Here is a 19,046-nt window from a genome sequence, read left to right as displayed (position 1 = left end):
TAAATGACAAATGAGCAGGGTGACAGATTGACAGATATTATGAAGCTGGAAGCTCTACTCTATGCCTTCTTAAATCTCACATACTCCTTAGCTATTGGAGTTAGGAACCGTCTCCCACTTTTTGCAAAAAACAGTAGGACCAAAATCCTTCCACAGACAACAGGAGCAGAGTGGCTGGATTACAAAATTTTTACAGAAATAGTTCTATGGAACTGATGGAGAAGTGAATTTTATGTAGTTACCTTGGTGAGGCTCACCACTGGTCCTCATAAGCCTCTCCCTCTTGTCTCTTAGATAATCAATAAGCCGATCCAACTCCTCCAAATTAAGAAATCTACAAAAAAACACAAATGCTTAAAATAAAGACACTTCGATAATCTATTAAGACTCCTGATTAGATGGTAAATGTAAAAGGTGCAATACTTCCCACACCACAAACTAACCTGCCCTCCGAAAGTAAATTTATAATAGGCTGCACAGAAATGGGATGACTCTCGCGCTCATGCTCTCGCATCAATACATCATCGGCCATTTTCGCTGCTTTTCTGGCAATCTCATCACGTTCTTTATCACGATTCTCCGTTTTGAAAATTTCATAGTTGTGTGCCACCAACATCATGGCATCCTGCATAGGCATGTTACGATGCTCTGAAAATGACCAAAAAAAAAAAAAAAATAAACCTGAGATGGTACAAGTCACATACAATAAATCCACATTTTACATAGTCAGTATTTAATGGTTTCCAAACATTATATCATAAGCAAAGTAACTTTCTAGTGCAGGTAAAACAAACTCATTGTACAGTACAACTTCAATACAAAATTTCAGTTAAAAGATGAACAGGCTTTCTTCGATTCTAGTATTAAGCAAACTCACCCTGAGGTGTCCCAAACAAAATATTTACTGTGCAAGACCGATGGACCTGATGCTGCTGCGTGATGATTATTGCAAATGGGGTGCGTGCCCGGCCAACATCCTCCAAGGCTTGAGTCAAAGAAACCTCAGTGTTGAGAAAGATCAAATCAACTACCATACCCAAATCTCTTACTTTTCGACCTACGGTCTCTGCATAATCCCTGCAAAAATGTGATTAACAGGAATGAGGCAACACTAACGAAGCAAAAGGTTTAGGTAAATTTCTAAAAGCCAATTAACCACCCCCACCCCCAAAAAAAGTCAAAATTACAAAAATGACTGACTCACTTCTGCTGTTTGTTAACCACAATAACAGAACAGTCAACAGGACGCTCCGAATCATAGCGCCTCTGCAGTTCTTCATAATACTGTCGATACAGCATGTCTCGTCTTCGCTCCTCTGGTCTCACTCTGTCATCTAAAAAGAGATGTAGTCATCATTAAAGCGATCACTAGAGATGGGGGTGACATGCTCTACAAGATGCAACTAACAAGTTGGCACAAGTTCACAAGCAAGGCACTGGGAGTAAAGTTATTAGGGCCACTATCCCTCATCTCCAGTAGACAAAAATTAAATTCTCTTAATTTGCTAATAATGAGGATAGTGTTTTTTTCCAGGGTTGCCTCAAAGTTTGATTAGTTAAAATGGGGTATGTGTGATTTAGTACAATGAGTATCACATCATATCACTGCCACGTGCAAAAGTTCGCTGACGACACTGCTTTCGTGGGCTGCATCAGGAGTGGGCAGGAGGAGGAGTATAGGAACCTCATCGAGGACTTTGTTAAATGGTGCGACTCAAACCACCTACACTTGAACACCAGCAAAACCAAGGAGCTGGTGGTGGATTTTAGGAGGCCCAGGCCCCTCCTGGACCCCGTGATGATCAGACTGTGTGCAGAGGGTACAGACCTATAAAAACCTGGGAGTGCAGCTGGATGATAAATTGGACTGGACTGCCAATACTGATTCTCTATGCAAGAGAGGACAGAGGCAGCTATACTTCCTTAGAAGACTGGCGTCCTTCGACATCTGCAATAAGATGCTGCAGATGTTCTATCAGATGGTTGTGGCGAGCGCCCTCTTCTACGCGGTGGTGTGCTGGGGAGGCAGCATTAAGAAGAAGGATGCCTCACGCCTGGACAAAATGGTGAGGAAAGCATGCTCTATTGTAGGCATGGAGCTGGACAGTTTGATATCTGTGGCAGAGCGACGGGCGCTCAACAGGCTCCTATCAATTATGGAGAATCCACTGCATCCACTAAACAGTGTCATCTCCAGACAGAGGAGCAGCTTCAGTGACAGACTGCTGTCACTGTCCTGCTCCACTGACAGACTGAGGAGATCATTCCTCCCCCAAACTATGCGACTCTTCAATTCTACCCGGTGGGGGGTAAAACGTTGTGTTTTTACTTGCATTTTTATTGCTCTTTAAAATTTAATATTGTTTTTTGTATCAGTATGCTGCTGCTGCTGGAGTATGTGAATTTCCCTTTGGGATTAATAAAGTATCTTTTTAAAAAAGGTGAAGTTGTGAATATGGAAATAAATAGGACCCTAGCTCAAAAAAGTCAACTTATTATGCCTACAACATCAAAAGGAGCTTGGCTCTGGAGAGAAAATTACCTTTGGAGTTCTAAGTTAATGGATAACAGACATAACAGCTACAGGTGGAAGACAGGTGTTATCTAGTACTGGTAAGAATTACTAACTGTATGCCAATACTTGCTGTAAACCTGTACTTGACCTACAAATATAAAAATTACACAAAATAACCCACCACAAGTTAAGTGAGTTACTTAAAATGAATGCTTGTAACAACTGACTTTCACACTGTCCACATGAACCATGAGCTAATTTTGAAATAAACTGGCCATTTCTCTGGAGAGAAAGTTACTGAACTCTATGCCAGGAAAGAAGCCACTACACATACAGGATTTAAAGTGTTAAAAAAATAAGTTTGAAGTGGCTTAGGTAAAGCTTCAACATCACTAACAGCATATATAAGAGTTCCACTGGTGGATCACTGCAACACTGGTGAAACACTGTGGAAGAAGGAAAAAAGTACAAATCCAGGAATCTGGGATAAGTCACCTTCAGGTTCTCTTCTGCCATTCCAAGGATCCCTATAGCGGTCATAAAAAGGTTCGTCTTTCCTACGGTAATAGTCATCTACTCTGTAGTACCGATCATAGCCTTCATCTCTGTGGGATGGGAATGGGGTGGAGGAGAAACCAGAGTGATCAGATAAATTTTATTCTAAGATTAATTAATCCATTCAAACATGATTCCACTAGCAATTTGTGATTGCCAAACTGGTACTCAATGGACTCTTGGCCAATCGACACGTATACAAACACTGAGCTAAATGCACACATTTATAAAGGAGTGACATTTAATCACTGACTCAAACCACTACCCCCCGATATACCTGTATGTGGAATCTCTGGCTTCTCCTCTGTGTTCTTTATCTCTGCTGTCACCCCTATATCGATCATAATGAGCATCGCGAGGATCAGTTTCCCGAGGGTGTCCACCCCTGGGTTCACGGCCACCATCCCTGGGCTCACGGACATCCCTGGGCTCCCTGCCTCTTACGGGAGAGCGTGAGCGAGGCCGCACATCCCGTTCATCTCCATACCCCGCATATGGGTCCCTTGAGAAAAAAGAAGAAAAGAGGCAGAGTGAATACATGTATAATAGTGCATAAACAAATGAAAATCTGAAAAAGCAGTGCTGCCTGGAGAACAGTGAAATTTTTTAAACAAACCTACCTCACTTAAATCAATGAAGATACAGTTAGAAATGCCAAATTTCAGGTTTAATGACAAACAAGTATTTAAAACGTGGCAAGTTTTTAATACCTGTAGGCAGGGTCCCTAGCATCGCCTCTGTGTTCTTTGTCTCTGCTGTCACCTCTGTATCTGTTATAATGAGGGTCACGTGGATCACCTTCCCGAGGATGTCCAGCACGTGGCTCGCGACCAGCATCTCTAGGCTCTCTGCCTCTAACAGGTGAACGTGAGCGGGGCCTAACATCCCTCTCATCTCCAAAACCTCCATATGGGTCCCTAAAGGATGAAGCATGGAGGAACCAATAAAAAAGGGCATTTCAGAATTTTGGTAGATGTAAATGATCAAGGTAATCTCTGAAGGCACAAAATGAAGCTATAAATAAGACTAGATTACTGCTTATTTGCAAATACATATCAAAATTTAAACATTGAATTCTGAAACATTAACAATAAAGTCTAGTGTATTCAAACATGATTTAATAAATAAAAGCTTAACCGAATTTTCTCCCACCCACTGACGCAGTGTTAGGAACGCATCAAAACTGAAGTATCGGAGAAGCAGCACTTCCTCGTATAGTAAGGAAGAAATGGCAACTCCTATGAACACTTTCCAATGCTTTGCAACTGCAGATAGCTAACGAAGAACAAAAAAGTTTACATATAAAACGTAGCTGTAAAAAAACAAATGCCCACAGTCCAATATTTTGATCTTGTTTTTTAGATGAAGAATCTTAAGGTACAGCAGCACTGGAAATGCAGACTGGTAGTGAAACGAAAAACGTCAGTGACTTAGGTCCATGTTAATTTGCTTCAAAGAAGCTCAAAATGGTGTGCCAACAAAACAGCAAGTGAAAATGAAAGGGTGCCAGATAAACACAATGCAGTAATGCCACATGGCATAGAAGTAATTGGCAAGAAAGAAAACTAAATTGTGGTTTTATACAAAACCCATGCAGAGAAGAAAGTGACATAAAAAGGTAATTTAAAAATTAATAAATAAAATAAAAACCCTAACACCAACTTCATAAAATGGACTTGCTGACCTTTGTATCTGGATAAAAAGAAGAAAATTTGTGGGGGGGGGGGGGGGGGGGGGGGAAAGCGCTTAAACCAGGTTGGGTACATAATTCTGGAGTTTTATAGGTGACAGAAAGGAAGGTGACAGCTTTAAAAAGGGGGCATTACAGCACACATTAAAATGTTACATTTTTCTATACCCTGATGGAACTCGCAGAATTGCTGTAGGGCACACAATTTTAGACGACGCACAAAGATTTGCACAGTAATCACAATTTAAAAACATGTACTGAATTAGTCATGGATCATCAATTCAAATTTACCCAAATATTAAGCAGTATCTAGTTGAATTGCACAAAAAGATATGATCATTCTTTTCAGTGTTGCAGGCTGGCACACAAGGCTGGCAAGATGAAGATAATTAGGTTGTTAAGGCTCCATGTTGTTTCCATGCTGAATTTGAAGATCCAATGATTCAGAAGATGATCACAAAGTAGGCAGAGATTGAGTTTTTGGCTAGGTAGCCATATTTTATGAACTGACCGTACACAAGGTTAAGGTTTCATTTTTTTCTGTGACCATGTCCATCTAAACGCATAATTACTGAAAACTTAACGTTGTGAAGTGCTTCTTAAAAGTTGAACACACGGATTGATAAGCAGTAATAAGGTTTTTTTTTTTTTTTTGGATTTTTTTTTAATGCAACGAGAAAAGGTAACGCATTTAACAGACGAGTGTTCCACATAGGCTTCCCAGTTGAACACATGGTCACGCCTACTGTTTCAACAAATGTGGCTGTATACCACTCCAGAGTGAATACGCATATTCGGTGTCTTTGCCCCACCCCCTAATTAAAGCACCTTTAACAAATGTTTGAAAATGCTTTGTAAATCACAAATGCGCGTTTACCAGAAAGACGAGGTTTTTGGTTTGTTTTGTTTTTTTGACTCCTCTCCACTCCCAGATTAAATGCAGCGCTTGACGTTACATTACCTTCGTGGAGGACTCTGTCGGGACTGAGCTTTATGTTGTCTTCGCTCCACTGCCATATTAATATCTGAAAATAAACCAATCCACACATTCAACATACCAGTAAAAACTGTTAAAAATTAGTAAACCAAGCTGGAAAGGACCAGACAAAAACAGCTGAAAAGTATTTTATTAAAAATAAATAATTGGAGAAATTCTACTTTTCCAAAGTGTGGATAAACACTGATAAACTGTTCACATCACAAAATTAGCTCAAAAGAATGGACTGCCCTCTTGAGGGTATGGAGGAGAGAGAGAACAAAAAAAAAAAAAAAAAAACACACATCTGAGCGCGAGATGTCAGTTGAAGTTGAGCAATATTAAAAAAGTTAATGTTAAATCCCTTTTCCACTGGCTCGCCTACCGATTACAATGCATCTCGAGTTCTGTGGCAAATATCACAAAAGCTATTTCTGCTTCCCATGTAAATCACATTTAGAGATGACCAATGTATTGCAGCAATATATTTTTTCAAATAATTCAGGTGTTTATTTTTTATTGATCTTCACTGCAGAATTTAAACATTCATCAACAAAACAGGAAAATTTCAAAGCATTCACAAAAAAATGAAAAATTAAGTACTTCTGTTATAACCACAGGCATGTGATTAAGTGTCTTCAATGTTCAAATAATGCACTGACATGGAACAAATATCTAAAGACAAATTTAAGGGAGAAGTTCAACATAAGGGGTATGGGGTGGAGGGGAAAAAGGTAGTTTTGAGCCATACCACACCGTACCTGTGCCAGCAGGAGAAGCCCAGTTTTCCATGGTTGGTTACTGTTAGTTTTGACACAGCAGGTTGGAGTAGTCAGACAGCATCTGTGGCCAGCCTTGCTGTAACCAGAATAAGGGCAGAGATTTCTTCTACATAATCAAATTGGTACAGATAAGGGAAAAGTTTCTCAAAAAACACAAACGCACATGGCTTAAAAGCAGCAGAGAAGTTTATTGGGGGATTATGTTTTAATGATTCATGCATTCAGTGATTACAGCGAAAAGCACCTTGCTCTTGCTCAACATTTACCACAAACGAACAGAGAACAGCAAGATTTGTGAACATGACACCACCAGGGTGATGTCGTTTTAAGAGCTCATCATTATTTATGTGTTGCTGTATGTCCGAAAATTCAGTTTACAAATGATTTACTTTCTTGCATATTTTGGTCAAACAGGCAAGCTAAAGAAATCTTTCAAGCATACAAACGCCTGTTTGAGCAATTCAACACTTAACTAAATTCTCCTGTTACAATCGGAAGACAAATTTATCTGCTTTATGCTTAAGACTTTAAAACAACTTATGGCCATACATACTGGACATGACAAAGGTACTAATTTTAGGGGAGGCACAAAGATCTTAGATTCTTAGTTGGGAAGATAGATCACTGCAGACGAGACAACGGACTGTTGGAAAAGGAAATTTTTTCAGGGATGGAAACAAATTGATGAAATTTTCAAAGCAACGAATTAAAATTCTAGTTCAGTATCTTTTTATGCAAGTGTCTGATTCTATATGCAGTTTAACTACACCAGCTCAAGACTTTGCACAAATTCTATAATAAAATTGTAGATCCCATGAAAATGGACTGTAAACTTTTTAGATCAGCGGTCTATAAAAGATTATACACTTCTTTCTAACACTCAGGAACCCATTTCATAAACCTTGGCTTTGTCCACTTTTAAAATTGGGAAGGTGGTAGATTGAGGCTTTCCCTCATAATTAATCCTCTTTTATTTATATTACACACACACACACACATTATATATATATATATATATATATATATATATATATATATATATATATATATATATATATATATATATATATATATATATATATATAAAAAAAAAAGCAGGAAAAAATTTTAGTTTTAGAGAGTATTTAGTCTAAGCAAGCATGTCTGTCAGGATTGATCTTTCCAACGCTACAAATTAAATCAAAAGAAAGATTCTCTTAACCCAAACTTCTTCAAAGATCACAAGACTTTACAGAAATATTGGAACCAAGAACCCTAGACGGCCAGTGAAAAAGGGATATTCGATACATACCTTTTCAATAGGAAAGTATTTTGTACACCATTGCAATTTTATGAAAAAACTTTGCATGGCTAACGTCAATACTCAAGGAACACACACAAAAAAGCAATAATTAAGCATTGCACACAAGACTAAAGACTGATAAAAATCTATATAACAAATGGCAGAATGTATGAACTAACAGTTTTCCAACTGGACCCTTAGTCTACAAATGCTTCACAGCAACAAGTTTTGTTTATGCCCTTGAAATCCACTTTAAATGTTTTTAATCAGGGGAAAACTGCTACAGTACATGCAGTAAGCAATGAAAAGACCAAATCTGATATTTACTTATTTTTTTAAATCCATGACTTAATAGAATTTAAAATGTTTACATTTAACATTAGAATCTGCCTGGAGTAACGGAGGAAACAATAAATAGAAAGCAGACAACAAGAGCTTTAAGGAGATTTATTTAGTTGCTTAGACAATTATGCAACATTTTTTAGTAAATGTTAACTAACATATTGGCCTTCTATACTATTCTGAACAATTGGCATGTAGACTTAATATCCCATGTTTAATTTAAAGATAGCAATTTCATTAAGTATAAAAGGGTTTAAAAAAAAATAATCTGATGCCTAGCATATGAATTCAAATCGTCAGTACGTAACACCCATCACACGCCATGTCTACAGAACATCACAACAAGGCAATACGTGTTTATTCTAACATATTTATCATTGTTATAAGCCCAATGATTTGCCCCAGTTTTTGCAGACTTGGGCTTCTTAAACTGGGGAGAGGGAAGAGGGGAAAAAAAAAAAACCCAACACCACCACACGTGTTACTACCCCGGGAACTTGTACTATTCTGAATTGGTGTATCCCTTTTGCTCATGGCCTCCTTTACCCTGAGCATAGACGTGCACGCACACAAAATGTATCCATTGTTAAAATAAAATGTTTGTCTTAACCTCCCTGTTTACCCTGGAAAAAAACGAGCAAAACATTTGTTAATTTCAACAAGGTAAAAATGTTTGTGTGCAACACAAACATGTAAATACTAAAATATCAACGTAAACACAGAAAGGTCTATCTTGTGTCCACGGCTGTACTTGCACAAACTTGGCACGTCCTTCATGCGATGGGTTTTGAAACAATCACCATAATACAGCCCAATGTCGCAATAGAGACAGCAGAAGCATGTTTCTTTGTCTACTTCAATTATATTTTTTCTTTTGCTTGGGTATGACGGTAGAATATCAGTGCCTGATCCACACAATGGACATGTCCATTATGTTAATGAAGCTTACCACAACTCCGGGCTTAGACTTTCATATTTCTCCTTGTACAAGCATTGACAGTTGCTGTATTTTAAAAAGTGCCTAGGTGGCTAACGTCTTTCTTGGTCCTTCCAAATAGTCGCAATCATTTTGCCTTTTTGAAAGAATAAAAACGAATGAATACTGATGAGGTACCACATGATCTTATCACACTAGAATGCAATAGAATACTTGCCTAAGCGTCACACAAGATTCAATATAAAGAGTTAAGCCTAACAGCTGAACCAGAGAGGCACTCAGGGTTAACTGTTTTTACATAGAATACCGAGACCAATAGACAATTTTGGTTAACACTAAGGAGATTAATTACAACCCATAAATTTAATACAATAAAATGTTAAGATGTTTTGCCAAAGAGGTGCAAGGCTAACAGGGTTAACACTTCCAAAACCTAGTTTGGCTCTAAAGTTGACAAGACTATTTCTTTTTAAGGAGAAAGTGCAGATTCTTTTTTTCCCCAACAGGAGCACCTGTGCATTTGTAACAGTATCTGGTCCTCTTCTAATGTAAAATATTAACTGCTATATAAGCCTGCTCCTCGACCATAATCAAGGACAAAGTGAAATGGGTATGAACTTATCAAAGCAGCTCAACTTTTAATTTTAGTGTCTCTGTAGCATACCATTCCCTCTTCCTCGAAGTACAGATGCACAAAATATCACACTACTTTCTCTATACACAGGACTACTTCTCAGAATTGTGTCAGCATGAAAGACTTACCAAAAATTAACACACATCAACAGCACTCCCATTAAATAAAAAAAATTGCGGGTTTACAAATTTGACAAAAACAATCTCTCTACATCTGGTGATTCCTCTGCAACTTCTACACCTGTGGGCCACTATTCCATTTCTGTACAAGAATTGCCATCCAAGCACATTAACAAGGCTACTGCTAACCATACTGTGTTTGTAAATGTATTCTTTGTTGTATTTGCACCTGCTGATGTCCAGTTATTACTCTGGATGAATGCTTGCATACTATATTACTAACATCTTTGAAGCTCAAGATATTAAGCAATGGCCAATGTACTTGAAAAATTTTTTTCTTTTTGAAAAAACTGAAAAATTAATTCTTTCAGTAAAGAATATTTATACAAAATAGATGTTGAAGTTAAAATAGCAAAATTTAAGAACTATACATACTGGTTTCCCTTTGATTTTCCAATAATCAACCACTGGAAAATGGTTGGTAGTTTTATAAAACAGCACCAACAATGATCTGCACCACATGCTTTAAAAAAACAAAAACAAAAAACTAAGCATTAAAAGAAAGATTCTTGCTAGTATGCATGAAACTAATTTTATATAAATTTGTAAATTAACGAGGAGATTGTTCATCTAATTTCATCTGGATCAGGCATTCCAAATTTAACCAAATGCTCCCTTGGATACATTTTTCGAAACAGTGCTTAGTTTTTAGAAACTTCCATGCTTTCTCAAATCAAAGAGAAGCTTCCTAGCTTCCAAGGTTTGTGCTTGATTGCATAAAGAAAGCAAATACCCCCACCCCCAATATTTGCAATAAACACAACTTAAAAGGATACCTGTCTAAATCTAACTATTATCTGAATGCCTGATATAAAGCAGTCATTTAGTCTGTTCTGAAATTTTTTTATACAGTATTCTGGCTAGACATACTTCTTGGGGAGAACCTGTGCAGCATGATCATTTAATCAGCACTGTCAAAAACATCTGCTTACTTAACACCACCACCACCACCAAAAAAAAAAAAAAATCTGAATTATTAAATGTTTAACCAACAAATATTAACATCTTAGCATAACATCTTCGTTTTGAACTTGTGTCCAAAAGGAAAAAGGTGGTCAGTATCACAAATGATGCACGTAACATACAAAACGTAAAGTTGAAGCTATGTTTTCAGTGAACAGGGCTTAAAATTCAACATGACTGTACTCTTCAAAGGGGCACAACTACACACCTTTTGGCAGAGCACTATGAAGCACTTTTGAACTGCCCCAGAGATGTTAGTGTGCTGCATACTGCCCCTTTCACACTGCAGTTTAGCAGTGTCATTGCAGCTTTTGTCGTGACCATCACATATGGTTGTCAGCACTACAAAGGGAGCACCCCCTGCTCGTTGGAGGAAAGGCTTGAGTGAACTTTGGAGCACACACATGTGATTTTATATTCAAATCAATAAATATACAGTAATCCCTCGCTACTTCGCGGTTCACTTTTCGCGGATTTTATATGTATGCATATCTAAATATATAACGCGGATTTTTCACTGCTTCGCGGGTTTCTGCGGACAATTGGTCTTTTTACTTCTGGTTCTTGCTTCCTCAGTTGGTTTGCCCAGTTGATTTCATACAAGAGATGCTATTGGCGGATGGCTGAGAAGCTACCCAATCAGAGCACGCAGCTAAGTTCCTGTGTGCTGCTGATTGGCTCAGCGACGGAGTGTTGCATTAACCAGGAAGTCTCATCTCACTCATTCAGCATTAACGTGCTACTGCTTCAGGGGCCGTGTCCAAGCGCCAACAGAAGATGCAAATGATTGCAGAAAAGGTAAAAGTTTTGGATATGTTGAAGGAAGGGAACAGCTACACCGCTGCAGGACACCATTACAGCATCAATGAGTCCACGATTCTTTTTATTTAAAAAGGAGGAAAAGCATATAAGATCTACGGCCGCAGTGTCCTTTAACCAGGGCGCAAAACGAGTTGCAAGTAGACGTGATAAGGCAGTAGTCTGGTTGGAATCTGCTTTAGGAATCTTTGCAACAAGGTCGACGACGTCATGACCGCCTACAAGCTGCTACGTGTACTTTGCTATACGGTAAGTGTAAACTTATCTACCGATTTCATATTGCTTAGCAGTTGTCCCTGTTATTAATAGAGGAAAGGGTGGGTTGTAAACAATACAGGGAGGGTTTAAAAATGTCCAAATACACGTTAAATAATTAAATAAATATGGTGTCCCTACTTCGCGGAAATTCAGTTATCGTGGTTGGCCTTGGAACCTCTCCCGCGATAAGTGAGGGATTACTAATTAGATAGAGATATATATCTATATCTATCTCAAGGATTGCAGCTGAATTACTTATCCAATAAGCACTTATTTACAACTGGGCCAATGACAAATTTACTGTGTCCACCTACCAAAATTAGTGATCCTGCAATACTTTGGAAGTAAGACCTGGACGAAACAGGGTAATCTCTTCCGATTCCTATTTGTATAGTTGGAGACCCTCCAAGGGAAGAAGATTCAGAGACTGAAGTTACTATCCAATTACAACTAGAATTAAGGAGAAGATTATCAAAAAAGCCACCATTTAATTTTTCCAGAGTGAGCTGCATATTGGTATGACTTGGCAGCTGAGGATATCAGAACACATGACTTGGGGTCACAAAACCATCCATGAGTGCCACAGACTTGCCAGGATTATGTAAATAAAGGCTGTAACAGAAAATTGCTGAAAAAGTGGAGTAGTGCGCCAGAGGCTTAATAGTCTCTTTACCTCCATTTGTCCTTTACTGGTGTAACAAAATATTTCTGAAGATTCCAGGTAAACTTAAGGAATTTTAAAAGCAAAGAATGTTATTTTTTCAAATGCCAAAATGGATTTAAAAAAAATTATAATGAACAACATTTTACAGTGAAACCTTCCTCAAGTTTCTTTTAAAGCACTGAACTCAAAAATGTAGTTTATTCAATGAAACAACCTACATTCAATAGATTTACCTATGGATACAGGCCTTTTTATACCCAGTGCATTTTAGGATTGAAAGCAAATAGAATCCTAGGTCTTCACGGTCAATACAGTTTAGATCTTAAAAAAATAAATAAAACACACCCCAACACCCAAATCTGACTCGCCTAGTAACTGAGTTTATGGTAAATTTAGATATATTTAGCATAGTGCCCAGCTTTTTTTGTATACACATACAGTAAGGCAATGTGACCAATGTTGCAGCAAATGTTTGGCCATTGCAATCTATTTGTGTCTTGGCATATTAAAAAAAAAAAAAAAACCAAAAAAAAAAAAACCACAGGCATCAGTCTTGGACATACACGGGTGTTTCCAGGTAAATGCAGGTCATTTTACAATCTGTTACATTTTGTTATTTTCTGTATCCGTATAATGTAAGCAATCCACAATACCTCAGTAATATCAGCTACATTCTATGGTTATTATCCCAAACCTCCAAGTCATTTAAATTAAGAGAGTAAGGACAAACGTGACAGTATCTTCGATTGCCAGAACGATAGAGCTATTAAGTTACCGATTGATTTATTGTTTCATTAAGTGTTTAGGTCGGTAGAAATAATGTTTAATTTCTGCACAGCAAACCGTTAGTGTGGTTTTGTTCCTCAAACCAGGGAAAGGGTGTTAATATTGTAACACAAAGAATATGATGAGCTGTGGTTCTCTTATGAATGAGCTTGTAAAATTGAGCACATTAAGATGGTTGTGGAATTAGGCTTGGATATGAAAGATCAGCTGTTGTACAAACTCAAGAAAACTGCAAGGCTGTTAACAAAACCTCAAAATGTATTAAAGTGGGTAAATTTGACTGTGCTTCACAGTGTTAATGAAGGACCTGCAGATGAATCAGAGTCTATTAATAGCACTGGTGACAGTGTTTCATCGTTTCCTGTTTCTTTATATTGATCCTCAATGACCACCAAAAGAACAATCCCAAAAAGAAAATATGAATGCAAGAACTACAATCACACTCCAAAGATGATGCACGAAATCCTTGCTCATATTCCATGAAATCAGATGTTGAGTGATATAGACCTGAGCAACAAATTGACATTGACTTGGTCCATTACAGTGGTAGAAGCAACAGAAGATAAACACACAGTCCTGGTCAAGTTAGCTAGAAAATATCAAATCAGTGGCCACAACTGTCCTTAGCAGTGTTGGGGAAGCATGTACATTAGGCAGTCAAATTACATTTTAACGTAAAAAGTAAAATAATACAATACTTACTGTATTGAAGGAAAAAAATACCAGCATGAAAAGAAACAAAACAAAACGATATCCATTACTGCAGAAGTTTACTGCCACCAATCAAAAATCCTGCACGTGCGGAGGGGAAAATTTAATGCGCCTAGTTTAGGTTTGTAAGGAGGCAGTGATCATCGCATCAGCACAGAAAGAAGCACACACGATCAGAGCTCAATCCAAATCCAATCAGAATAGTATGGTCCATGAAATCCAGCAACAGGAACCTATTTAATAGTCGGTTTTGGTCAATGTAACAAAAAAGTACAGAACAGTCTCCCCACTGGATGATTTACACATTTTCTCATTGACAGTATATAAATCTTTTGCATTTCTATGAAGGATAGTTTTATTTTCTGCTTGAAAAATGAGGACAACCTACTCAATGTTTTTCCTCAATGACTGAAAGTGATTTACATTAAAATATGTAAATATACCGTTAACAAAATGATCAGTTTACTTTTTTTCTTTCATAACACCCAGTCCTAGTCACCAGTAAACTTTACTAGGTAAGGTGGAGTCACAAAGCCACAAATTACACAATACTGACCTAAAACATTCACACACGGGCCAATGTAGTGTGTCCTATTAATCTAGAACAGCACATTTGGCATACTCAGAAAGAGTGAGTGAAGTTGATTCAAATTACTCGTGACTATTTTAATGGTGCTACATTAGCATTTGATTGAAGAAAGTTTGAGGTGATGCGAGTGCACCTGGCCACCATGAATATTAAAAAAAACAAAACAAAAAAAAAAAACAAACAAACATAGCACCGTTGTTTCCTTCAGTGGAAGAAGGTTGGTGTATGCCACGCACAAATCAGCCGCTGAAACGGCTATATTTGCCCTCATTTGCTTGCTCCCCAGTGGCATTCAGCCAAAGTGGGAGACCTCACGTGAAGCTTCCGACACCAGTACGGGGGGGGTTTGGGACGACGAAAAAGAGCCCTATTCAGAAATCGAACATAGGAAGAATGTGTGGTAGACAGATTCAATTATCATACCCAAGCTCTAGGACACCAACTATAAATCTGCACACCTCTATACTTCAAAAGTTAGACTAGTAATACTTACAAATCAAGTACAGCCTTGAGTCCCTCAAGTCATTCTCAATAGGGTCAAAATTGTGATCAAAATTTCACTCACCGCCTTTATGTTCCATTAAATCGCTAGTGTCCTGTAACTTTTCTAGGAATCCAATTGTATGTTTTATATATTTGAAGATGACACTTCCCTAAATACAAAGTTTCTTATGTTTTACATAGTGCAGTGATGTAGTATGAATAACCAGACATCTATACATCACTGGAATGCACTCAAACTCAACTATCCAATGACAAAAAGCCTTTCAATGTAAGTGGTTCAGTGCAAGTGGAATCTTTTATAAAAGCAGAATCACTCAGCTGTGAAGCGCTGCTCACCTCAGCATATACATGTCCAAATCGCATATTTGACTAATTAAAGATAGGCAGATGCTCCACTGGATTGGCTGCTGATCTAAACTAGTCAATTTCAACTACAAAAGACTTGATCAGTGATCATAAAAACTTAACTTTTCAGCCTCTGCTTTCTAAGATGTATGGTAATTTAGTTGAACTGAACTGCTACAAAAAGGAATTATGGTAGTTGAGCCAACACATGTCTTTTTTCTGCAGCAAACCTCCTGTAGTGTAAACAAAAGTGCAGCAAGTCAAGGCTCGTTTTACTAGAGAGCAAAAGCCTTTACATTAAAGTGGAGTAATAAATTGAAAAAAAAAACAGAATTTAAAAAGATGTCCTATGTAATTAGACAACCTACAAGAAAAGCTACTTTAATGAATTCACACCTTTCTAATTTGTCCATTAATTTAAAATGACACTATTTTGTGTTAAGTGCAGAAACGAACATTTTTAATTGGAAAAAATGAAGAATTTCAAATTCCTGCTTAGTAAACAATATGCTCGTAGCTTTACAGAAAAATATTTCTTACTTATAAATCTACTAAATATGTTAGCCTCGTGTCTTCTTGATAAACAACTTAGGAACATACGATACATTTGCAGCCGCTTTAATGACACCAATAACTAGCTAGTTGAGACACTGAATAACATCTGTACGAATATAGTAAATGCAGTACTGACTAAAAATTTATGTAGCACTATTATATATTACACATATATACACACACAGTTCCATTCAAGCAATTTTAAAATATGAATATCAATTCATTGTGCGAGAATATATTTTCTTTTAGAGAAATGGTGAAAACTTTTCTAAATTAAGCTTTGTTTCAGTTAAGTACATTACAGAAACAAATTAAAAAAATGACAGCTTGGAGAAGCATTTTGTTTTATGCCATTTGTATTATGGATAAACATTTTGGTGTAAATTTTACTATAAAGTATGTTTTTAAAGGATTTTTTTATTTTAGTGTTATTGTGGTCAATAAACAATAAGCCTACAGCATTTATTGTTAACATTTAATACCGTGGTCTATAGCTTAAATATAAAAATACCAAAGTTAACTCTTAATATAGGACCTAAGGCAGGGGTGGCGAACTCCAGGCCTGGAGTGCCGCAGTGGCTACTGGTTTTCATTCTAACCCTCTTCCTAATCAGTGACCAGTTTTCACTGCTAATTAACTCTTTCCCCCATCACTTTAATAGCCCTGTTAGAAGAGTTCAGCCCTCTGAATTGATTCCTTTCCTCATTAAATGACAGCCAAGCAAAAAAGACATGTGAAACGAGCTAACAGATGACCAGCTAAACTGGGGCTTCAAACTCCAACCACTTTTTTAATGAGAAGCCAATTCTTGCTGTTAATTAAATTCCATGTTATGTTATTTAATTCCATGGCTGGTTGCTGCTCTCATTTTGCTACAGCACACATTTCGAAAACTGTTGTTTTTCTAACAGCACTGTCAAAATGTTTTGGTGACCCAAGAGATCAACCTTACCAAGAACATCACCTCTCTTTAATTTCAGATATTGTGTAATGGGAACAGGGGAGCTGTTCATGTGGTGGGTTATTTTGTGTCTCATTATTGTTTGGCTGCTAATTAAAGAAAAAAAACTATGGGGCCTGAGTCAAGTTAATTAAAAGTAGTAATCAGTAGCAAAAACTGGTCACTAATTAAGATGGTAAGAATGAAAACCTGCAGCCACTGCAGCACTCGAGGCCTGGAGTTCGCCACCTCTGACCTAAGGCTTCAAGGAGTCTGCTTATGTGGGAGCTTAGTGTAAAAAGTTTTTTAAAGGGATAAAGAAAAAGAGAATATGAATTGTTAGCAGAATCAGATGATCCAGCAACATGAAACTGGTGATTGGTAAAATTAAAATTACAGCTAATGTCAGCAAAACCAAGACGACTTCGCCTTCAGTAAGTGAACGTCAGACAACAATCATTTATACTGGAACAGATGCAGTGAACAGGTAAGCAGCTTTAAAAATTGTACAGTCCCTACACATTTACAGAAACCTGGTTGCTAAAATGATATGCAAACCCTTATTCCAATTAGAAAAACAAGGCCACTGGCCTCTGAGAAACCTGGTTAACAAAGAGACTTCTCTGCAAATAATCCTATTATGTGGCCATGAAAAAACATGAACTGTGCTACTGTTAAGGATTGTATAGCCTGCACATGCATTTTCTTTGCAAACACTTTCACAGCAGCCATAGGCAGAAGCACTTCTACCCACAAAATTAAATTTCCAGAGGCAAAATGTTTGGGCAAATGCATTTTTGCTTTTCTTGGCTGAAACGCTGTCTCATTATTTCAGAAAAATCTAAAATTTATATTGATGAGCTGAACATACAGTGCTGAACACAAAAGCACACTCGAGTGCAGTAGGTTAACATGTTGAAAATGTGTTACATACTGATTAAAAAAAAAAAAAAAAAAAAAGTAGCAAGTAACCTACCTCAATACTTAAAGTAAAAATACCTGCATTGTTATTATTCCAGAAGTACTGGGTGTAAGGCAAGAAGCACACATACTGCATCCTTTGGGAGGTGCAATCACATTGCCAAGCAACAGAGTGTGCTGCTTGAAATCCAGTAACAGAAACCTATAAAGCATCAGTCTGACTAAACAGATTTACAAAACAAAAGAAAATTCACAGGCATAATGCTTATTTTCAGACTCATGTTGGCTGACAATGATGTTTTAACTTTTTTTTTTTTGTTCAGTTTAATGAAGTTAAAAGCGTTTTGATAAACTCCACAAGATTACTTACCCATGTAAAAGTGGAATTTTAAAACATCTGGGGCCTCATGTATAAACGGTGCGTACGCACAAAAATGTTGTGTACGCCCGTTTCAATGCTCACATCGCGATGTATAAAAACTAAACTTGGCATAAAGCCACGCACACTCTCACGCCAGGTCAAACCATAGTGTACGCAAATTCTTCACTCGGTTTTGCAAACTGGCGGCACCCTGCGTCAAAGCAGTGCTACTGGTCCTGGGTGACTTCCCTTTATTTTTTAGATTCACAGCCCTGACGCAGCTTTATCAAATACACTGACATTAAGCTCATATCTTTTTTTTTTTTTTAAAGTTTAAGGCATCTAATTGTTATCAACCAGTAACCATAGAATGGTGCACGGAATGACCAAACTATTCCAAATACCATTGCTGATTTAGCATTGTTAGTCTCAGTGCACCAATAAGTATTTTAACCCACTGTATCAGAGTGTGGAATCACAGCTCTACAGCAGCTGATCGGAAAGCTCTACCACATATTGCGTCAGGACCAGAGAGAATTATCGGGGTACAGCTTCAGGCACACGCTGCTTCAGCCATGTACCAAGTCTGTTTGAACTTCTCCCATTCGGCAAATGCTTCAGAGCCTTTCCTGCACGAAACTCGCAGTTCAGAAACAGTTTCATCCCAAGAGATAAACACACGCAATCCATCAAGTGCTCCCAGTAGAACGGTTTGTACTTACAAGTACAATTACCTC

The 19,046-nt window shown here is 37.6% G+C and overlaps 1 protein-coding gene across 2 annotated transcripts in view; it reads right to left on the bottom strand.

The window, feature by feature from the left end:
* Positions 1-19,046, bottom strand: part of ncoa5 (nuclear receptor coactivator 5) — a 34,725-nt gene that overhangs the window by 5,227 nt on the left and 10,452 nt on the right. Inside the window, exons 2-10 of one of the 2 annotated variants that reach the window (XM_028811860.2) lie at positions 6,498-6,594; positions 5,722-5,785; positions 3,781-3,987; positions 3,348-3,572; positions 3,011-3,120; positions 1,205-1,334; positions 878-1,077; positions 444-648; positions 243-334 (exon numbers count right to left, since the gene is read on the bottom strand). In XM_028811860.2, the coding sequence (XP_028667693.1) occupies positions 243-334; positions 444-648; positions 878-1,077; positions 1,205-1,334; positions 3,011-3,120; positions 3,348-3,572; positions 3,781-3,987; positions 5,722-5,785; positions 6,498-6,528 (1,264 nt within the window). In that variant the 5' untranslated portion in view covers positions 6,529-6,594. The remainder of the gene's footprint in view (positions 1-242; positions 335-443; positions 649-877; positions 1,078-1,204; positions 1,335-3,010; positions 3,121-3,347; positions 3,573-3,780; positions 3,988-5,721; positions 5,786-6,497; positions 6,595-19,046) is intronic. The other variant, XM_028811861.2, reaches the window with a different exon arrangement.

The sequence above is a fragment of the Erpetoichthys calabaricus genome, chromosome 10 (assembly GCF_900747795.2).
Source record: "Erpetoichthys calabaricus chromosome 10, fErpCal1.3, whole genome shotgun sequence".
NCBI lineage: Eukaryota > Metazoa > Chordata > Cladistia > Polypteriformes > Polypteridae > Erpetoichthys > Erpetoichthys calabaricus.
The sequence above is the reverse complement of the archived record's forward strand: the minus strand, read 5'-3'. Positions and strand labels throughout refer to the sequence as shown.